This window comes from Rousettus aegyptiacus, unplaced genomic scaffold (genome assembly GCF_014176215.1).
Source record: "Rousettus aegyptiacus isolate mRouAeg1 unplaced genomic scaffold, mRouAeg1.p scaffold_m13_p_6, whole genome shotgun sequence".
NCBI classification, from domain to species: domain Eukaryota; kingdom Metazoa; phylum Chordata; class Mammalia; order Chiroptera; family Pteropodidae; genus Rousettus; species Rousettus aegyptiacus.
In genome coordinates, this window is record NW_023416309.1 from 5188260 (window position 1) to 5212738 (window position 24479).

At 34.2% G+C, this 24479-nt stretch overlaps 1 protein-coding gene across 10 annotated transcripts in view; it reads right to left on the minus strand.

Moving 5' to 3' along the window:
• The window catches only part of CCSER2 (coiled-coil serine rich protein 2), a 170037-nt gene that overhangs the window by 111914 nt on the left and 33644 nt on the right, over nucleotides 1-24479 (minus strand). For all 10 annotated transcript variants that reach the window (XM_016130168.2, XM_016130170.2, XM_016130166.2 and 7 more), the window contains 2 exons: nucleotides 20881-22336; nucleotides 19561-19757 (listed from right to left, as the gene is read on the minus strand). In XM_016130168.2, the coding sequence (XP_015985654.1) occupies nucleotides 19561-19757; nucleotides 20881-22297 (1614 nt within the window). In that variant the 5' untranslated portion in view covers nucleotides 22298-22336. The remainder of the gene's footprint in view (nucleotides 1-19560; nucleotides 19758-20880; nucleotides 22337-24479) is intronic.

Consider the following 24479-nt stretch of genomic DNA (forward strand, 5'->3'; position numbering starts at 1 on the left):
GATTTAAACAGGATAATGGAGCAAATTCCTCACTTATGATGGGTTCAAAAATGTTATTATCTTGTTTATAATTATTACCTTGTAGGTACTCAAACATATTAATTTGAGTGAAAATAAATAAAAACAGACTAACAGGTCCAGTAACTTCCAACCCAGTGTTCTTCCTCGTTGTCCCATTCCCATCCTGACACCAAAAAATTCCTGCCCAGAGAAAGTTAAGATATAATGTTGCTATGGGATTCTCCCTGGAAAAAAAGGTTGATCAGGCAGTTAGTCTAACACTAAAGAAAACTCAAATGGCTATATGTGGTAAGAGTGATCAAATTTAAAGAAGCTTATAAAATATCACAATACAATCTTTATAAAGAAATTTCCTTAAAATTGAGCTGGTTCCCAAAGAACAGAATAAAAGGGCTCTGTTGATGTGTCTACACAAATTCTTTACCAAGTATACTCTATAAAACAAAATCTTTACTTAAAAAAAAAAAAAAACCGTTCACCATTGCATTCCCTGTGAATAATGAAAAAAAGAAGACTTCGGCTATAGCTTAATTCTTTATAAATTGCTCTTTTGCGCTCAAGAAACAATTACCTTAGATATTTCTCCATTCTTTCCAGAAACAAACCTACCTTAACACCTAGAATACCTTTAAAAAAACACACACACACACACACAAACACACACACACTCAGCATATAAGATCACAAACCTAAGAGCTCCAGAGGAAGAAATGAGCTACTTGCTTTTTCATTTTGGAATCTCTATGCTGAAATTATGATTTGTCAATTTTAAAAATTCTACTGCAATAAAATTAGAAATGCTGGAGAAATTAAATAATTTTTTTGAAAAAAAAATAATCCCTGAAACTTGTGAATGTCAGGTAACTTCATAAAAAAGGAATGAATTACGGTTGCAGATGGAATTCTGGTTGCCAGTCAGCTAACCTTAAAATAGGATTATCATCTTGCATTATTTGGTGGGTCCAATGTAAACACTTCCTAGAGTAGAAGAGTAAGGCTAAAGAAGAGAAGAAAAGAGAACGGCCGAGAAGATGCAGTATTGCTCACTTTAAAGATAGAGGATAGGGGACCATGGTTCAAGGGCAGCTGCTAGTATTTGGAAAAGGTAAGGAAATGGATTCTTCCCTAGAGCTTCCACAAGAAATGCAGCCTTGCTGACACCTTGATTTTAGCCCACCGAGACCTGTGTCTGACTTCTAACCTACAAAACTATAGAACAATAAATGTGTATTGTTTTAAGACACTCAGTTTATGATAATTTGGTAAAGCACCAAGAGAAAACTAATATATTCCATTTCCTTCCATTGTATAATTACTTGTTTCTTCTGTTTTAAATCCAATCCTTTCCCCTACTGTCTATACTTTTAATAGTTTAAATATTTGTTCCTTGTTTTCTGTAGTACTTCCCAGTGGGCTGAAAGAGGTAGGCCAATACATAAGCACATTAGCACCTGAAAAGAAAGGAGAGAGGGATCTGTGTGATCTTGTTTGGGAGTTGTGGTGGCTGCAGCTAAACTCTCCCTGTCCTTCTAGTCTTGTAATATATTGTGGACCTCAGCATTAAGCCCAAGTCAAAATTTTCTGGGCTAGACTTCAAGCTTTTTAAAGTTTATTTAGCTTTTACAGGTTTCAGATAAATAATTTTAGCCACACTGATTATAATGGTGGGTGGCAGATTTCAACTAACATGTATGTTTCTCAAGAGTCTCGCTAAGCTACTCCATGGTATTGCTGTCTTAGCATCCATTTCCTTTGGCCAAGTAGCCTGCAAGGGCCTAAAACTAACACTAACCTCTATGTAAGTGCAAGCCCTAAATAATAGCCTGTTGTTACAAATGAATGTAAGTTTCCTGCGTCCCAGCCCATTCCCCTTGTCAGACTTGTATATAAAACCTCTCATGTTGCTTACCAAAAATATGTTCTTGGCTCTTGCAGGTTTGAATTGATCCATCCAGCCTTAGCCCACAAAACCTAAAGCACTCTAATAAAAGCATGTGCCCAGGTCCTGTCACTCTCACTGCCTGTTTACTGCTTTGACCTTCTCAAACAGCCCATCAAAGGGAGCGGTATACTTCCTCCAGCATCTGTGAGTAGTAATCTTCTTTATCTCAATTTCCCTTGTGGTCTTTTGACTCACCATCGATACCCTGGTGCTCCACTAAACCAATGTTTATTTAACAAAATCATAACAATGTTTAATAAATCGAAATGCCAAGTGCATTAGTGATTTGGTACAGTCCTCTTGGATAATGGAAAAATGAGTGTACTCGTGACTTTGTCCTCTTGTTGGATGATGGAAAACGTATTTAATTGCCCAAATTCCTTCGGTAGCCTGAATTTCTTTCTTTTAAATTTTCTATACTTAAACCAGTCAAGTGACATTGTATCATTGAGTGATCATTTTAGTGAGCATCAGACTTATTGCATATTACAGCAAATGGAATTTCAGAAATATTTTTAAGAAGCACCTTTTCATTTCATTACACTGTAGAATTTTAAATCTTACTATACTTTTTTGGGGGGAGTTGGTAGTAATGAAAACATCGTAGGATGAAATGTATGAATATATTACGGTAACCTCATAGATTTATTAGTTATAGTATTAAAGATTTGACCATAAGTTTTGGATAAGAGTGGAAGGCGATGGGAATGTTCTAGGAAAACAGAACAGCAGAAGTAACAACCACCAGACTGTAATACTTTCATATGCAGAAGTTTCTAAATAATTGAATAGGAGCTAGTATAGAGATAGGTAAGGTGATAGAAAATTTTTTATTTAAATTATAACAATAAATATACACTAGGATAGTTGCTGCAAGCAGTATATAACTGCACAACATTGGAAATAAGCTTAACACCCATCATTAGGAGAGTAAGTGAGTAAGTAACGTAATCTACAAAAATGAAGTACTTATACAGTGGTAAAAAAAAAAAATAACAATGAGGAAGATCTCTATGAAGTAAGATGAAGACAATCTATTATTTAAATGAACCATGATATGGGGGGGCATCAAAATGAAACATAAACACTAGCAAACATTTCAAATATAAACACTAGCAATCTAACAGGATGACAAATGAGTAACACAACCACACTGAAAGGGATGAGAACTAAAAGAATCTAAGTAAACGAACGCCATTTATCTTTTCAGTTTAAGATACAAGTTTTTTCTTCCTTTCTACCTTAATTCCTTAGTTTTATCTCCAACTACTCTCCACTTCACACTTCATAGTCTTAACAATGCTGATATTCCTCTAGCACACATTTTATAATACCTCTGCATACATGCTATTCCCTATGCCTAAAATGCTCACCTATTTTCCTTGGCCAGCTGGTCAACTTTCTATTCATTCTTTGAAACTCAACTCAAATTCACTTCGTCTTCAAAGCCTTCTTAAACACACACAGTTAAACCTCCCTTCTGTGTTATTTCAAGACAACAGGCATACAAATCACGGCATGCATAATATCACTTATAAAACTATACTACAATAATCTATATCTACCTACCTATCAAACTACACTTCAAATTCATTAAGGACAAAAACAGTCTTATCTATATCAATATTTTCAGCACTTAACATTATACCTGGGGCATAGCAGAAGCTCAATAAATACAGAATTAAGTTTCTTATTATAATAGACAATCTATAAGAAACAAAATAAAGAAAATTATTGTTTAAAGGGTCACAACTATATTTGATAAATTTAAACTTTTTTCAAACATAAAATTTATAATAACAAACCTAAAAGCTAATAAATGCAAACGAAAGATTCATTAGTTTGGCAAAAAATATGAATTAAAGAAAATTTAGTTTATCTCATTCTGTCCTGTCTCTGTAAAATAAATGAGCTGGATTAAATCCCTTCTCTGCCTTTAAGTTCTGTATTCTGTATTGGAGCATATCTGAAAGTATCAATATCAGTTTGAAATTTTAATTTACCTATGTGACGGTCTCAACTTTCTGTAAGCTGCACCTCCACTATCACATTTATGCAAAAATCACATTTTTAGTTACTTGAACCTTGCTATTATGACACGTGGTACCTTAGAAACTTACTTTGTAAATAGGTTATGTCACAATGTGTATGGAAAAATATTGGACAGTACTAAATAGTACCTTTAAGTATTTTTTTATTTATTTTGAATGAAATGGCACCCATTTCAACAAATTTATATTGTGTTTTTATTTAATGACAGAAACCTGAAAGAGTAATGAAAGAGATAATGAAATATTAACTATATTCAACATAGTAGGAACTGGAGACTAAAAGCAAATAGATAGACAAGTATAAGGGGAGAAGAGACCACGGAGAGTAAGGAGGGGAAAAAAGACTTTAGCTTTAACATCACAAGGAATGGGAAAATCAACAGGAAATAAATCAGACTGACAATTTAGGATAATTTAGGCAGAATAAATGTAAGCAACTAATAATACTCTTCTAAAAGTGAAGAGATGACACTTTTCTCCCCAACAGTTAATGAATAACAGAATTTTGTCAACTGTACCTCCAAACCCATTTTCAAAATTACCCACTCCCCTAGATCTCCACCCTGCCACCACCTTAGCCCAAGCTACCACCATTCCTGGGAACAATAGTTTCCAGCATCCTGTCTAGCTCTTCTAATTCAATGTTCATACAGAGCATTTTAAAACTGTAAATCATATTATGTCCCTTTCTAGCCTAAAGTCCTCCAACAACTTCCCTTCAATTTTTAGGATAAAGATCCAAACCCTTTGAGCTCCATAAAAGCTTCATACTAGCAGCCTCCTCTCCTGTCACTCCTCTCTCCTGTCAGTACTCAGGCTACACTAGAACCTTCAAATATACCTTCTGCTAAGACCTTCGCACGTGCCGTTTACTAAAAAACACACCATTCTTCCAATGACATGTACCCTTTTTACCTACTGTCCCACTGGGCCAACTTAGTCTATACATCATTACCTGAAAAAGCCTCACCCAACATCCACAGCAGACCAAGTTTTCCAATAATATATTTTCACACCATGTAATGCTCCTCTGTAGCACTTACCCCACTTATCAATTGAAGATAATTAGTTAATGAGTTAGATGAAGAGTTCAACTACATCTGCCTCATCAGAATATAAGCACCACTAAAACAGAACCTGTAACTTGTCTTGATCACTGTATCTTCAGTGCCTTGAACATAATAGTAGTTGCTTGAATACGTTGAATGCACAGATGAATGCCTTCTACTGGGGGCCAAAGGAAAAAATGGTACTAGGAATGACAACAAAGAGAAAATTGAATGCCCAAAAAGTTTACACAGATATTTGATTTAAAAAATTTCTGAATCTTTAAAATTATGTGCAGTGTTCTAATGTGGGGGTCAGCAAACTTTTTCTTAAAGGTCAAAAAGTAAATATTTTATGTTTGTGGGCAATACAGTCTCTGTTGCAACTACTCAGTCCTCCTACAGTGACATTAAAGCAGCCATTGACTACATGTAAATTAAAGGGCATGGCTGTGTTCCAATAAATTTTGTTTACTAAAACAGGTGAGCAGCCTGCAAGCTGTAGCTTGTTGGCCCCTGTTAATATATCCCAAATAAACAGGAGATAGAAATTAAACAAATGCAAAATTTAAAAACATGTATCTTTCATTTCAAATTCATAAAGAAGCTTTTCTTGAAGTACCATACAAACCTCCCCAAACTGAACTTGAAGGGAGTTGACCTCTTTGTTAATTAGAAGCACATGTGGAACCTTTCTTTAACGGTCAGAATTAAGTGTCTCCTCTCTTAATTTGGATCATGAGTTTTTGCTGAAGTAGCAATGTCTCTTCACATGTTTCTCAGTAACTAGAGTAGCGGTGGCACAGTGGGAATTAGAAAATACAAAGTGAACAAACAAATGAACCGAAAAAAAGAAATTATAAAAAGGAAGTCCTCCATATATTAGTCTTTTCTCTTTTATTCTCCCAGTCTACTATAGTTTGATGTAGATATAAAAAAGAGGGGAAGTAAATAATCTAAATGTTTTGATTTTCAAAATAGGTATTCTCCACTAAGATTACAAATGAATCATTTCCAAAGGGCAGACATTTGATAACAGAAGACAGAGAACAGCAGTAAAGAGCTACTTCTTTACCTTCAAGAAGAAACTCAGTATAAATCTGTGGTAGCATATGGTACAACAGAGACAATAAACCAGGATCCAGTTATTCCAAGTTTAAATTCCTGTGTTTCTTAAGTGATTGTGTGACTTAACCTTTTGGTACCTCAGTATCTCTATAAAATGAGTGGATAAGATTAAATGATATCTATGTCCTTGATTCTACAGCATCTAATTTTTCTGTATATAAAAGACACTACAGATTTGACAAATAGTAAAAGGCCAAGTGAATGGAAGCAAATGCAAAAATCTCACAAAACTGAATAATGGGGGGGGAGGGGGGAATTGAGGGGAAGTAGCATATAATCTCCATTGTGATAAGTATATCTAAAATGAAAATTCAGACTTAATATATAAATTGAAAGTTACAGAATATATATAGGTCCAATGTCCAAGAAAATAAAAGCTGAGAATTATAAGGTAGTTCTATCTTCCTTTTATTTTAATCATAGTGCAACCAGACTTAATCATATTGAATAGTCACATCTCGACAAAAACACAATGGAAATGTCAATTAAAATAATAAAAGGAGTGAAAATAGCCCATAGGAATAAAACAAAAGAAAAAGAAAAGCATACTTTATCCCTCAGTTGAAGGAATCTAGATCTGTATTTTAAGCAGCTATTGATGTAAGATAATAATATCAAACAGGTTTATTTATCATGTAAATTGTTAGTAAAGAGTATATCATTATACTCTAGAGTACTAATCTAATGCTATACTTACTTGACTACTGGATACTGTTTTCAAATCAGTGTCTATAAACAATTTTTCCTGGAAATAAAGAGTTAAAAATATATAAAATCTAAACAAGGCCAATGATTTCATCATCCTGTTTGCTCTCAACTGCCTTTCTTAAAAATGAGTCATCTTTCGAGAGAAAAATAATGGCATAGATGATAGAGGTTCTGTTCATCTCTCTGGCAACCAAATCAAAGTTGTGACGAAAACAAAGAGCAATAGCAAGGAAAAATTGCCTGGGATTTACAGAAACAAGCCATACAACTAGGGAGAGGTCCAAGAAAACACCCTGCAATAGCAGAAGGTAGGACGGGGTAAGGAAGTCCCAAGCCGCTGAGTAAGACATAGTTGCAGCAGCAGCAGACACCTCTTAAAGGGGCCACATCCGCAAACAGATTTTCACGGCAATGAACCTCCTCGTTCTGAGCACCAGTGCTGATTTGGCTGCGCACCAGAGACTTACAGGGAGACACTGCTGGAGTGAGGGCAGAATCAAGACTCGTGAGTACCGAAGTGCCTGCAGTATCCATTGTTCCCTGTTGAGCCCTCCCCTACTACCAGTGCGCCAGACACTGTACCATCATAGCTGTGAGGTCATCAAACTGGATAACAGAGATTGCTCTGCCCAGAGGAGTCTCTGAAACCCCATCTCCCCCAACTCGCGCCACCCCCCCAAGCCACATCCAGGAGTATCCTCAGCTATCAGGTGCTCCTTGCTGAGATTCACTCTGGAGGCAGCCTAGGTTTCTGGTGTGGCCTTTTGAGGCCACTATAAGCACACCTTCTGGGGATTGCTTGCTGAATCTTAACAGGTGACCCTGGAGGGGCACAGGCTGGGGCTAAATTTGACCTGTAGCTGAACCCTTCTCAGGACTGTGCCACTGGACACCTACTTCACAAATCCACACTAATAAGACCGGGAAACTTAAGAGCTTTGCTTAGTACATAGAAACAGACAAGGAAAGGTAGCCAACCAAAATGGGAAGACAAAGAATCAGAAACTATATGAAAGAACAGAACAGAGATCCAGATATGAGATATAATGGAGTCAAGTAATCCTAACAGATTCAGAGTTCAAAACACTGGTTATAAAAATGCTTAATAAACTTTTGGGAAGTGTAGATAAATTCAGAGAGAACTTCAACAAAGATAAAAAAAATAAAAATGGAAATGAATACATTATCTGAGATGAGATGTATATTAAATGAAATAAACAAAAGAATAAACAAAGTGATTAAAGAAGAGGATCAAATACCCTATCTAAAGGACAGTAAAACCAATCAGGACACTCAGAATGGCACGAAAAAAGACGTCAAGACTACAAAAATAATTTAAGGAGGATATGGGACACTATTAAGACTCCAAATATTTGTCTGATGGGTGTAACTGAAGAAAATTAAGATGTTGAGCAGCTGTTTGAAGAAATAATGATAGAAAACTTCCTGAATCTGGTGAAGGAAATGGACATAAAACACCAGGAAGCTCAGAGAATCCCAAAAACCAGGGATCCAAAGAGGCCCACACCAAGACACATCATAAGTAAAATTCCAAACATTAAATACAAAGAAAGAATATTAAAAGCAGTAAGAGAAAAAGATAGACAGTTACCTACAAAGGAACACCCATAAGACTGGCAGCTGATTTCTCAAAAGAAACTATGCAGGACAGAGGGCTTGGCACAAAATATTCAACAAGATGAAGACTCAGGATCTACATCCAAGAATAATTTATCCAGCAAAGCTATCACTCAGAGTTGAAGGACAGATAAAGAGCTTCCCAGACATAAATACGCTAAAAGGATTTATTACCACCAAGCCAGTATTATAGGAAGTGTTGGAGCAGCTTCTTTAAGAAGAAAAAACATGTATCGAAAACAGGAATAAAGAATGGTAACAACTACATTCCTGTCAGAAAGTACCTTAAATGGAAAAGAATTACATGCTCCAACCAAAAGGTGAGTGGCTGAAAGGATAAGAAAGCAAGACCCCTACATATGAAAAGGAAAGGGATAGAAAAAGATATTCTTTTGGTGAACCTAGAAGGTATTTAAGTCAGATAAAGAGAAAAACTATGATTTCACTTATATGCAGAATCTAAGGAATAAAAAGAACAAACTAATCAAAGACAGACTCACAAATATAGTGGACAATTTGATGTCGGACAAAATAGAGGGGGTTTGGAGGGATAGCCATGGGATAGGGAGCAAGGCATAGGGAATGCAGTTATCATTAGTACGTTGGCTAGGTGGAGGCTCAGGGGAGGGAGGGAGCAATTGGGGGGATCATTTCATGAACTCTATAGATGTCTAACCAATGTATTATATACTTAAAACTAAAAAAAAAATAATTAAAAAAAAGTCTTCTTTAAATTCCATGTCAACTTATAGAAAATACAAACACGTACATACATATAAGCCACTACAAGTTATTTCCAGTCATTATAAAATATTAAATATTAAGAGTAAAAATATTCAAATATCTCCAGATAATAAAATCTGATTAGCTATCGCAGTGACAATCATTAGTGAAAGGCATTTGAATAACTATGCCACTATTTTAAATTAACTTAAATTTAAAAATTGAGTTTGATAAATTGTGCTTACAATTCATTATTTTATTTTTTTAAATAAAATTTACAACTTACTAGAGCTAAATTTGTCAACCTTAAAAGAGTAATTTTTAAAAATTAATAACAGCATTATTTTAAAAAACTTAAAGTATATCTCCAATTACGTTAGGTAAAACAATGTTCCCCCACCCACCCACCATGATCTCTAGAACCTGTTAATATGTTACATTACATGAGAAAAAGGAATTAAGGTTACAGATAAAATTAAGGTTGCTAATCGGCTGACCTCAAAATAGAGATACTATCCTGGATTATCCAGATGGGCCAATGTAATCAGAAAGGCCCTTAAGTGGCAGAGGGAGATAAAAGGTCATAACCCACCAGTGGCTCTGAATATGGAAGGAGACTATCAGCCAGGCAATGTGGGCAGCCTCCAGAAGGTGGAAAGGGCAAGACCAGATTCTCCTCTAGAGCATCCAAAAAGAATGTATGCAGCCTTGCCTACTTTGTTTTTAGCCTTGAGGGACCCATTTTGAACTGAGTTTTAAACAGTAAGATAATAAAATTTGTGTTGTTTTAAGCTGCTAAGTTTGTGGTGATTTGTTACAGCAACAAGAGAAAACTAATACACCAACAGATTTATATATGTTTTTCATTAAAGTAAATCTGCTTACACAACTACAACAAAAATCAGAATGCCTTAATGAGATTCTTTAAAAAAAAATAATTATGTAGTTCTTTATCTCTACAAACTCACAACAAAGATGGTAATATATAATAAACTTGCTATATTTTTTTCCAAGTAAATAATGTTTCCCCTTTGAAACGGTTTTGAAATAGATGCTTCTTAAATCTTTAGGACTAAGCTTATCTCACATTCTTATAAATCCTTCTAAAACGAGGTACTGTGATTATAATTATAAACTGACCATTATGATAATCTAATTCATATTTACTAAAAAATCAGAGTAGCTTACACCAAATTTTAACTTTAATCATTTTTGAAAAAAATGAAGCTTTTAGCTCTCTCAACATTTCTAGTCCCAAGCTTCCATGTTAATTATAGAAATACTACAGATCTTATAAAACTTATTACACATAGAAACATTTTTCCTAATTTTCATGAAAACTTTTTGTCATTCATTTTGATAATAAAACATATACATGTACAGGTCTTGGAATGTTGACAATGTATCTATATTATTAGGATTAAGATGTCCAAGAACATGTCCATAAATAGTAGTTCAAATTGGCAGGCAGAATGGTGTGTGGGCAATGAGGCATGAAGAGTCTGAGACTGTGCAAGGTGAGGCAGCTGAACATGGGGAATTAGAACCCAAGTAATGCGAAAACAGCATCCATGTACGAGTTGGTCTAGCATATCAGAACTTGAGCAAATCAGGGGTAATGATGATATTCATGTTGAGGAGTGGAGAGGGAAGATGTGGGGCAGGGAGTTGGCCTGGTGTGGGTACGAGAATTGAAGTAAAATATATGTGGGGGGACAACATGATGTCAGAAGTCAGAGCCCAAACAGAGCAGGAATGTTATCCATGCATGCATAGTGGTAGCTCACTGTAGGGGTTTTAGAGTTAAGTAGGGTGAAAGAGGCATCAATGGGAGAAAGGAAGTGGTGGCAAAGAAGGGAAATTGATTACATAAAGGGAGGTTGGTCAAATATATAAATATTTTAAGGATAATAGAAGCCAAGTGTATCACCATCAGAGATGGGAGATAACAAATACAGAAAGAGAGAAAACTAGAATGAATCCTGTGGTAGTGGACTGGAATTAGAGGTATGAGTGTGAACCCATGGTTTTCAATATATACATATAGCCGATGTAAATACTGATATAAATGTACGTATGTCTATATGTGTGTGTGTATGTATGTCTATATATGTATTCATACAGAAAGAGAGAAAGGAAAAGAGAGAGTAGACACACACATATGTACATATACATACATATATATATTCCCTAGTTCTGTCCACTGAAGACTGAAGTAGCAACTTCTCAACAGCAATGAGCACACATAGCTCCTGAATTTGGCTTTGGAACAGCATTTTCCATTAAAAAAGAACCAGGACTCTTGGAGAAATGGCTGCTTCTAGGTCTAGAGCAGATAAAGTATAAGATGAAACCAGAACATCTTGTACAAGAAAACAAGCGATTGCTCAAAGAACGACAGATATAGAAAAAAAGGATACAGAAGCTAGCTAGAAGGAGCACTCACTGTCCAAGAAACTAAAAACCAGGACAATCAAAATCTAACTTGGATCTCTTTGCTACAGAAAGTATTTACTAGTCAACTGGAGAAACTTGACAGGCTTCTGATGATTAGATGGTACTAATATATTAATGTTAATTTCACGATTTCAACAGTTTACTATGCTACATAGGAGAGTGCTCTTGTTTCTAAGAAATATACATTAAAGCATCTGAGAATGACAGGAAATCAGGTAGGGGATGAACTCTCAAATGGCTCAAGGAAAAAATAGAGTCATTTGTACTGTATGCTACCACTGTTTAATATGTACAAGTACACTGGTCTCTGCAGTACTTTGTAGAGTATCCCACCCTTCTCACCATTATTTCATAAATATGCATAAATGAGGAAAAATAAAGTCTCTACAGAAGCCTCTGTAGAAAATATCATAAGAAGGCTATTAATACAAAGTGAAAGAAAGGAAAAACACGAATAACGTCAAACAAAAGTTCAGTCATGAAAATACCTTTATGGTCAACAGACCAAAATGAGACTTTCTTCTAAATTAAAACAATAGAATTTAACCATAAATAACAGGAACTTAATACTGATGCTCGATCTATGATAAAACCTGGGGGAGGAGTGACATAAACATCAGAAAAGGAGAATTTTACAAAACTAAATTAAAAACCATATATAATTCACATCACTGGCACTTTAATTATCTAGGTTCCTAATTGCGCTTCAAAATATCAACAGGTTCTACCCTGGGATAGGAAGAAAGATAAATAAGTCACAGTACAGTTCTTGCCTTCAAAAGTACTTCCATGTATGCAGGGAGAAAATAAAAACTAGTACACTACAATGCAAAATAAAGTACTAAAACTAGAAGGAAGCAATATGGTTAGAAGCATAAAGGAAGAAGTGATTAATTCTAACTGAAAGGAACTATTTACTTAATACCTATCTACATAATACTAAGTCCATATTAGGTGGAAAAAAAAAAAGATGAAAAGAGGAAGTCCTTACCTAAATAAGAGAAAGAAGAAAGCAGAAAACCAGGGAGTATCTAAGAAGATCTATGGAGTCTCATCACTGAACAGTTAATTAACCCTTAGAGGGAGGGGACATAGAAGTTTGAATACAGTCTTGGAAAATTAATAAACTTGATAAGCAAAAGAATCATGGGAAGAGGGCATGCTAGTCTAAAGAACAACATAGGCAAAGGTTCAGAATGGGAGCATTTACAGAAATATAATGTCAAATGGCCTTTGCATGGGGATGCAGGTAAGAGAAGCAATATGATAAAGGACCCCTAAACACAGATACAGATTTGAAGCAGCAGCAGCATTATCTCACCAGAGTTGAAGGAAAACAACCTGAAAGTGGTATAAACACTATTAAATGAAGTGAAAAACAAGCAGAATGGAGAAAAGTTGCTACCATCTCTGAGAAAATATATGTGATATACTTTAAAAAGAGTAAAGCATCCCCAGTCTTTCCTTTAAAGTAAAAAGACCCAGAAGAAATTAAATGACAGTAATACCACTGATACAAAATTAGACAACAATTTTTAAATTCCTGGGATTTCCTCTTAAATTAAAAAAAAAAAATGTTAAATGAGGCAAATACAAGCCAGATTTGATATTCCTCTGCTACATTTTTGGACCAGAGAATATTTCAAAATTCAGTACAAATAACCTAGGGAACTCACATTTCAAAAAAACTACTGCTAAGAATATTATATTCAGCACACATTCAAAAGTCTCAATAAAGTCTAGCGGAATCAGTCACCAAGGTAGAAAGCCAAATCTAGCCAGTTGTTCCCTTAGTAAAATAAAGGAAAGAAAATGTGTAATAAAATATGTTAGCATCATGAAAAATTAAAGGCGTAACTACTTATTGGTGTGTCAAACGCATTTAAGCAAGAGTCTAAATCTAAACTGTAAAGTGAAAAAGATTCTATTTAAATGATTAGGATGTTAAACTTGCCTACTATGTGAAGATGAGTTAAAGCTGATAAAATAGAAAAATAAAGCTAGACAGTTTCAGTGGTCATCTGGTTCCACTACTTTAGGCTTCCTATAAAAATCCTTCCAAAAATAAAAACACTCCATGTGATGATTTACAATTATTCCTTCCTAAATATTTTAGTGTTAGGAAATCAGTCATGATGACATGTAGTTCCTCTTCAATGAGACCTCTCCTATTGTTTACTGCATTGCAGCAAAGAGGATTCAAAACAAGAGGGAAAATGTTTTTTACCTAAAACTCTACATGTACAATATGATTCTGATATTTACTAGGAGATAAAAACTGCTGCATTTCATCTTCAAAAAAGTTAAATATCAATGATATGAAAAGTTTATGGAGTTGAAAATATTCAGTTACCCTGAGTAGGTATAAGGCTAAAAATCAAGAATACCAGACTGAGAGTAGAATAATTAGTAAAGTAGTTCCCAATCTATCAATACCGATTTACTCCTCTGAAATTCATCCAAATCTGAAACAGTAGTTAGAAACTGGTCCATAGCTTCTTCAAAAGGTTATGATAAAATGTAAAAGATGAACAAAAAAAGATACTGTCATGAAGTGAATAAAGGTAACTTGGAATCAGGACCTATGTCAGAGTCCTCAAGACTACCTCTAGGTTTAGGCGATTCACAAGGAAGAATCATAGGATGTGGCAAACATTCATATTCACAGCTTTGGTCCAGCAAAAGGACACAAAACAAAATAAGCAAAGGAAAAGGTACATGGGCAGAGTTGAAGGAAATCAGGTATAAGCTTCTGAGAGCCTTCTCCCAGTGGAATCACAGATCAGATTTAATTTCTTCAGCAACAAGCTATGACAATGCAGGAAAAGCATTGCCTATTACAGACATTCCTCGGAAATTTGGTGTTTTTAATTGGGGGCTGGTTACATGGGCACTTATACCTAGCACATACCAAAACTCTAGAATTACAGAAGGAAAGCACGTGTTCAGCATAAACTACATTGTTTGTACACTTTACGCACAGTGAGTCATTCTTATCACTTAGGTAGAGTTGTATATGACTGAAGGAGAACTGTTCACCAGAAAGCACTGGCCTTTCAAACGGCAGGCAATCTCAGGCCTGCTTTATTGTCTTTTCTGTATAGTTCCCCAAGTATATTATGGAGAAATATTAATGAGAGGAAATTATGTCTCACGTCAACTTCAAATGCATTAAAGTCATAAATGTAAAATAATTAAAACTAAAAGATAATAAAATAAAAATAAATAGCTAACATTTACTGAGCTCTTGCTCAATAAATACTGAGCCCTGGCATTAAGTAAGAAATCAATTCTAACAACATTTAAAAAGATAATACATCACAACCAAGTGAATTCATTCCAGTAATGAAAAAGTGGTTTAATATCTGAAAATCAAGAAATGCAATCTACCACACATAACAGAAAATATGTAACAGAAAAAAGACTAATAATCTGATAACTTCAATAGATGTACAGAAAGTATTTAGTAAAAATTAATATTCACTCGCAACAGAAATTCAGCAAAAGAAAAAGAGAACTTTCTTAATCCCCAAGCACAAACAGAAACTGAAGGTGAACTATTAAAATTTTCCTGAAATTCTATCATCATTTCAATCAACATTATGTTAGAAGTCCTAACTAGTGCAATAAAGGGAGGGTGGGGGAATGAAGACTGCAAATGATATGATTGGATATTACATGTAGAAATTCCAAAAATATCTACAGGCAAATTATTAGACTAATAAAAGTAAATTTACTGAGGTCACTGAAAAAACAGGTCAAAATACAAAACACATGTATATTTGTATACACAACAAAAACACAAAAACTAAAATTTTAAAGTAGTACCACTTAAAACAACAAACTATCTAAAATAAAGTATGTTTAAATTTTACAGAAGAGTATAAATCATTATCAAGAAATATTTCTGAAGTCCAAAATAGAGGAACATACCATATTCATGCACTGAAAGACTCACTATAGAAACTATGTTAAATTTACCCAAATCGTTCAATAAATTATATGCAATCTCATTTAAAAAAAATACTTCAGGTTTTCTGCAGAAACTGATAAGTTCATTCTAATATTTAAATAGATTGAAAAAGGCGAGCTAAGAAAACCTTGGAAAAGGTTTTAAAGCTTGAGTAATTAAAACAATATAACATTGACATAAGAATAAACAAAAAGAAAAATGAACTAAAAGAAAGTCAAGAAATACATAAATACAGCCACTGACTTCTGACAAAAATAACCCTGCAATAGAGTGGGGGAAGGACGATTTTTCCAAAACAGAAAAAAATTCATTTTGACTTCTATCTCACACCACATACAGAAATACTTTCTAGATGGCTTTGTAGCTCTATATGTGAAAGGTTAAAAAGTAAATATTTTATAAGAAAACACTGGAACATATCTTCATGTCTTTAGGATAAACAAAAAATTCACAGTTCAAAAAAGAGCTAACAATAAAAAAAAATGGTAAATTGTTAGCTTCTACTTCAACGAAAGACATCAAGAGATTTAAAAAGCAAACCTCATGTATATATTATACATATATACACATATTCACATGTGTGTACATGTATACATGTGAGACACACAGGCATACCTCACTTTATTGCACTTTGCTTTACTGTGCTTCACAGATGTTGCATTTTTTTTTGCAAAATGAAGACAAGACTCTCCACCAGCAAACAAAATAGAACTTGCTTCACTGTAGAGGCCTGGAACCTAACCTGCCATATCTCTGAGGTATGTCTGTATACAGAAGATTTATGTCCAAAATATATGAACGATTTTTACAAACCATTAAGAAAAAAAATAGAACATGCAGCCAAATAGAAGGCATGTTACAGAAGATTTCTTAATGGCAAATAAATATATTCGAAAGTATTCAATGAGTACAAAACAAAAGACAAAAAACTCAATGCAAAACTACACTATACCCCAACCAGAACAGCAAAAATTCAATAGACAACACACCAAGTGTTGACTGGAAAGTAGAATTTCTGGACTGCTCATTTACTATCAGTGAGTATAACTAACAATAAAGAAAAAAAATGGTAAATTAGTACAACCACTAGTACAACCACTTTAGAAAAGGTTCTAAATCTATACGGAGTATAATCTATAATCCATGGATTCCTCTCCTACATATTTTACCAAATATGCATAAATGTTCACCGAAAAACATATAGCAAAACCTTCAAAGCAGCAGCAATAGCCAAAAACTGAAAACAACCTAAACGCTCCTCAAAAGCAAAATAAGTACACTCACACAAAGGAATATTATGTAACAAAAAAAAATAAACAAAGTATAACTAGCAAATACATAATATTGATTCACAGAAGCCAGGCATGAAATAGACCTGTTTATTATTTTATTCATGTTATTCAAGAATAGGTCAAACCAACCCATAGTGATATAAAAACCGGAATAGCGATTATCGCTGTCATGGAGGTTGAAAGAATGAATGAAATCAAAGGAAACATGGATGATCGTTTAACAAGTATATACAAATTTTCAAAATTCCCTTGTGTTGTATGCAAAAGCCATGCATTTTATTGTATGTAAATTACATGTCAACAAAACTGTATTTAAAAAAAAAAAGCCTAGTTTCTAGACCCAAGCATGCAAAGAAGTCATTCTAGAGTGTTGTTAAGGTCCATGACAAGATAAAGAGCTTGCACCACAATGTGTATCAATCAATATACTACTTACTTCAAAGAAAAAGTCTTGCTATGAAAACAATGTCAATTGAACTAAATAGTGAGTTGAACTAAACTGTGTTAGTAGTGATACAGATGACTTACATACATTCCAGTGAAAGCACCTTACCTTGACCTGGACTGGAATGAGCACTGTTGTAGAGAACTCTAGTAGTGGTTTCGGGGAATTGCAGGGCGGAAAGGCAGGGAGAGGGACACAGGGTCAGGAAAGGCCTCTGGTGAGAGGCAATGGACAGACAAAGAAAAATGAGAACGCACTTAAGCTCTTTTGGGGTTAAGTTAAATATATCTAAACTATTTAGGAAAAAAAGGAAAGAACAGAAAAAGTGAGCCAATTTAAATAAAAATAATAAGATAGCACAATGAAGTCCAAGTATATCAATAAATGCAAACATAAAGGGACTAAACCCATCAGTTAAAATAAAAAGACATATTTTTAAAAATAACCTATTTGCTACGTATCCAAAAATCTGACAATAAAAGCGTAGAAAATATATAAATAAAATTGGTATATTAAAATACACTGATATCAGAAAGAGGCTTTAAAACATAAAGCATAGAGGGACAGAGATCACCAATTCACCAGGAAAAACTTACAAACAGATACACACCTAACTTAAAATATAAAAAGCAAAATACTGACAGAATTTCAGAGCAAAAACAGTGAATCCACTATCAGCATATATTAACACACTTTGCACCAATTCTCCATCCTTTCTGAGTTTTCCTCTTAGATCCAAAGATCTAAGATCTTAAAAGACTAATGAACAATCCAGGTGCATTCTGAACTCATAGAAGCTATCATATCATTAAGTTAGAGGAAAGGTGGACTGAAGATGTAGACTCTTTTGAAAAATGTCAAATATTAACGCTTATTGCTGCCACCTGCTGGACACAATGTTCATTCCCACTTCAAACATTGGCTTTAAAAAGTCCTAATAATAAGAAAGCACATAAGGCCCTAAACTGTAATCTTCCTTTTTCTAATGGAATATTCTTTCTAAATTAAATGTGTGCCTCCTCTATGTTTGTGCAACTTAACAAGCCCATGGTAACAATGTTCCCCGCCCTCCCCGCCCCGCCCCAAATCACAGGTTTATATGAGTGTAGAAAATTACATCACCTAAAATCCACTTGGAATTTAATACATTCACAAAGACTACCAAATTTCCCACATACACTTACTGGGAAATCACATTTTATATACTGAGTACAATGAGTCCCTTTAGACACAGCAACTACATTTCACTCATACAGTATATCATCCACATTACTTGCAACGTTTCTTAAAATATGCATGTATAAATGCATGGCAGTTCTTTTAGTGCTTATCCATCTCTGGTTCCCTTGTTGCTAGGTACATGTGAAAATTATAATTCCTGCTTCCTGCCTGCTTACTACATATAAGATTAGCTTGGTTCAATAGGTTGTGGGTGACAGTGCCATGTGCCCTCTGCAGGCCAAAGAAAGTAATTGCATGTGTGAAATCAGCACTCTTCCTCTACCACAGTGACAAGGCCTCAAAAGGAGATGGTAAAACCTCAAGGTCAAAACAGCTTAGACATTGAGGGCAGTTGCCCTAGAAAGCTGACCATACTTATAACAGAGTTGGTAAGAATAAAGAATAAATTTTTATTTTGTTAAGCTCCTGAGAGTTGACTCAGTATAGCCTAGTAAAGGGTTTCTCAGCCACAGCACCACTAACATCAGATGGACTAGATACTTCTTTTGCTATGGGTGCTCTCCTGTGCACTCTAGGACATTAAGCAGCATTCCTGGTGTCTACCCACTATTTGCCAGTAGAACTCCTCAATATGACAACCAAAAAAACCTCGACATTGCCCTTCCCCTACTTTGAGAACCACTAGCCTACCTTAACCGGAAGAATACAGTATGTCTGTATGTATACGTATTACAAATGCAAGAGTATATTTAACTCAAGTGTCATATGACACAAATATATGCTTTATTATGTATTAAAATCAGATGTTTTGTAGACCCTTAAAAGATATGATTTTCCATTTCTAAAACTAGGAGAACTAATTCATTAATTTACAAATAATCTAATCAATACTGCAAGTCTCTCTACAGTAAGGTAAACAAACTTTTCCAAAAGAGTATAAAAATCCATACATACTATGCTGTTCATTTCGGAGGACTCATAGCTCCCAACTGGATGGACATTTCCGATGGGCTCCAAGCCCTCTTCATCCCACATGTATGTTCCATCAGAGCTATCGGATGGAGAGAGTTCAAACGAAGAACCAGCTCTGTAGTCTGTATCTAGTGAAATCAAGTTATTCCCAGAAGTATGTTTCATACATTCACTCCTGTCTTCAATTGATTTTTTAAAAAGAGAGGAAAAAAAGTTATTAACTCACAAAAATATAATTATTTCTCAGGTTGTAAAAATATTTTTATAATAATTTGATATAGCAAAAAAGTTAGCAAAAAAGGCATTAATAACTGTAGCATTTTCTAACTGCTAAAACATAGTCCCAATAAAAAAAAAATTTAAAAAATCAAGAGGTAAAATCTTAAAAATAACCTACTGAAATATTTCCCAATAGACAAAGAAAATTCATTGAGCCATCTTTTACTTCTGCTACATTTCTAGAAATATAAATAAAGCCTAATATTCTTTTAACATTTCCTAAGATACTTATGTTTAAGTACTAGCCAGGAAACTCCTTACTCCATGTATATCATTTAACCTCGAAGTTGCAGGAAAAAAGCTGTCCATCCTGGCAATTGCTCCTAATCAAAAGACCCTCAGAGAATCAAGGGTTTATGCTATGCACATCTCTAGGCATGGCCTAGTCCCCTGACCGGACCACATGCCTCTACCCAATCCCTTCAGTTTGTTCTTTTTTCAGGCTATATTGGCACATGGATAAATTTTCTCCAGCAGTTAGTGCCAGAATAACCAAGTGTAAGAGGAAATGTCTAACATGTGCTATCTCACTTTCTTCAATTAAAAAATAAAGTTCCTCTGAAAGTATTAGCTAGAAAGTTTGCTAAACAAGAAATCTAAGTCCTCCTTTAAAAAAACTAAAAATTTCATTAGATTAGACATAACCTATATTAGCTCATTTATCCTTTGGTATAGCTTTACTCTTAACAAAGAGCAATGATCTACTACTACCCTAAGGGAAGATAGTTTAAAATGGCGTGGCACTGGTTGTGGGAAGTGGGAAACAGTTTTTTAAGTAGGAATAAGCCCATGTATAATGGTCAAAGAACAAAAGTAAGATACCTTAGGAAAAGAATGGGTTTTTGTGTGTTTGTTTTTACTGCTGTTGCTTCACATAAAGTAAAAAAAAAAAAAAAAAAAAGGGACAAGGAGCAAAAATCATAAGGCAGATAACTTATCTTGGAATTAATCAGAAGATATCCTTAAATGTAAATTCAGTTATATTATCTAGGAAATAACAAAGTTAAGGATATTAATATTTACCAGAGACACTTATATCTATCCACTCATCAGTTTTAATGAAAGATTCTTCATTTTCCTTGGGGGAATCAAATATATCCTTTGGTGGTACATTTTCATGCTTTTCTTCTTTGAGTGAAATTTCCTCTGGAGTTATTCTAGTTCTGTTGGAGTCTTCTATATCTATAAAATCATCACTAAAGTCTTCACTTATATCATTCTTATCAGAAGATGACAAAGACGACAAGGAAATGTCATCCACATCATCACTCAGGTATCTAATTTTAGCATCACGCTTCATGGTCTGGCCATTTTCTGTTCTATAACTATCATTTTGAATTAGTTCTTGGTCCTTATCAGTAGCTCTTTCCTTAGCCAAAAGTGCAGCATCTTCTTCTACATATGTGACAGCAGGTGAATTTTTATTACTATCAACTGTGACAGTTCCAGAAAATGGAGATTGGCTAGATTTCAGAAGAGAAGGATGAACCAGCCTATAACCCAGAGCAGAAGTTACACCTGGGCTGCTTGGTAAAGCCAATTTCTTCCCGCCAGCAGCATAAGGTCTATTAAATCCATATCCTAAACGTTCATTCCCATTGAGTACTTCTGACTGCCGTGAATTTCTTGTTAGCATACTTGATCTCAGAGGCACTCTAATGGGAAGCTGCTGGTTCTGATAAGGCTTAATAAGATCTGCAGCTCTATTGAAGGAATGTGATCTAGTTATAGATGAAGGTGGAAGGAATGAATTCTGAATGGAATGTGAAAAACTCTGTGACCTTACCATTTTTTCACAAGTAAGAGACTTAATGTTGTCTAGGGATTGTGCTAAGCTTTCTCCAGAACTGCTTCTGGTGGCACAGGAGTTTGCTCTAGGCCTTTGTATGCTACCAGTCGATCGATTTCCATAAAATCCATTCAATTGTGATTTTGGAGCACTGGCTGAAGAATATGAAGTCCTTCCTAATAATGTACCTTTGGTGAATTTACCCAAATTAGGTGGTCCAGACAAAGACTTTTGTTTTAACTCCTCTGTAGATGATGCAAACATAGTGGACGGCTTTGCTAACTTTGATGTGAATAAAGAAACACTTTTCAAACCTCCTTTTATTCCATTTTTATCAAACATTCCTTGAGTACACCCATGTTTTTCAGGATCAATTACTTTATCATATGAACTTTCCGTATCATTAGACTCTTCAGCACTTTGTGCACTAAGCTGGTATTTAGTTGCCGTTCTCCAATTAAATGAATGGGATGATGGACAATCAGAGCCATTATTTCTGATGTAATTTTTGACGATGCTACTCTTGGAAGCTCCTAATAAATTAACAGGTGTCCCATTTGGCACTGGCTGCAGTGTACTTCTTACAGATTTTGTTACGTACTTCGGCAATTTGGAACCCAAAAATGTCTTGATTTGTGTTTTTTCTTCCATGAGCTAGAAGGTGCATTTGTTCTTAAAATTGGACAGAATCTGAGGAGACAAAAAAGTAAACATTCCTAAATAAGGATAAGTACATATATCATTACATAATTGGAATTTGTATTCTTATATAATCAAATGCAACAAAGCCCAAAAGCTACTCGTGACTTCTACAGGACTCTTAGTAAATACTGAATATACTACTTAAATGAGTAAGTTGGTGTTAAAAATAAATAAAAAAACATTTTTATAAACACGTTTATAAACTTGGGCTATGGATGATAGCAAACTCCAGAAATAATAAAATTAAACTACCAAAGACTGTATAAAAAGAAAAAACAAAAAACATTTCTATAGCACATCTTCCAATTTCCATTACATTATTTCTTCACTTTGGGTAATATTATCTCCTTTAAAAAAATATGAACATGTGATTTGGGTTTTTTAAAAAGCACATATATCTTATAAAAACTAAAATACATTTTTAAACTTTCATTATTAGAATCATGGGAAGGATATAAAGAATACAACAGCACACAAAATAAAATTCTGCTGGAATTAAGAGCTACAATACCAGATGTCATGTTAAGCAACGACCTCAAAAGAATTTCCATCCATTAATATAAAAAGACACTATAGTTAGTGTCAGGGTGAGAAATAAAATGAATTAAGAAAGTTGACTAGTCCATTAATCTCAACTTCTCAAGTTTATTTTAAATACAAAACAACAAACACACAAAAAAGGTTCAATGCACACAAGAGCATAAAACTAGATACATAAAAAGGAAAATAAGAAAACCCTCAATGAGTTCTTTGTAACAGAAAACAACCTACTAAAAACATATATTTAATAAAACAAAAGCTCAAAGAAGAAAAGACAAAACAGGTAAATTGAATAATCATGCATAGAGCTAAGAAATTAAGAACAATAAATTTGAAAAAAAAAAAAAGAACCAAAAACTGAAAATCAAACTTATGTCAATGACAAAAATCTTAAGATAATCTGAGTACTGAGAAGAAAAAAAGGCAGATAGTAAAGCAATTAGATAGAAGATTTAGGACAGAGATTGGACAGAAAGATTAGTATCCCTGAAGCCGGATAACTAAAAAAAAAATAGAACAGAAAAGCAGACGGACATAATAGAAAATATTCCTAAAATAAAGGAGAAAAAAACTCAACGGAAGAGAAGGAAAAATAAAACAAACCAGAGATGCAATTACATATCCAGGCTAAGCAGAAAAAAATGCCAAAAAAAAAAAAAAAGAAATAATTCTCTAGGAATACAGGCGCAAAAAAAAAAAAAAAAAAATCACTTTGTAAAGGAAAGTATAAAACTTTGGAATGAGTAAGAGAGATTACTGGAGATCCTTCCAGTGAAATGCTGCAGCCTTTCACTCCTACAGGAATTATCACTGGACTATTTCATAACTCTGTAAAGACAGTGATTAACACACAGAGAACTAATGGTAATGCAAATAATTCTTATCTACAGACATGCAAATAAATTCTGTCCAGTTCAGTTGACTTTCCCCCACCACTGTGGAAGAAGCCAGCTTTGCATCCACCTGCAAATTTACTTCAATATTTCTGATCTATAAATTTATAAATGGACCTGTTCTTTGCATTCTCCTTTTTACCAGCTGTAACATCTCTGACTACCTTGTTAATAATGAGATAAATAATATCTTTCACATAAGTTCATTTGATATCTAAATGGGAGTCATGATTTTATTCTCTTCTAAAATTTATCCTTTAACAGTTTTGGAGATCCCAAGATACTCAATGGATTCACCTAACAGAACTGAGTAATTTCTTTGCCAAAGTAGTACACCTCACAGACATGTTTATCTTCCAGAAGTGAATCAAGAACAATCGAATTTTGCTAACTCTGTCTTTCTATTTTAACTTCCTGTTTTATAATTTTGTTTTGTTTTTTAGTTTATTTATGGTCAATAACTTATTCCCCATTGGTGATAACAATGATTGAGAATTTGATTTTATGGACTTCCATTTAGCGATCTCTGTAAACAAACTAATGGTTTACACAGATCTAGTCTGTGCTGGGTGAGAGAAAAAGGAGAATCTAATTCATTAGCTACATGTTCATTTATCTCTTTTGTTTACCTATTCTGAGCTCAAATCAATTTAGAAATTCATGCCAACAGGAAGGAGAATAGCTCTTTTGTACCTAGA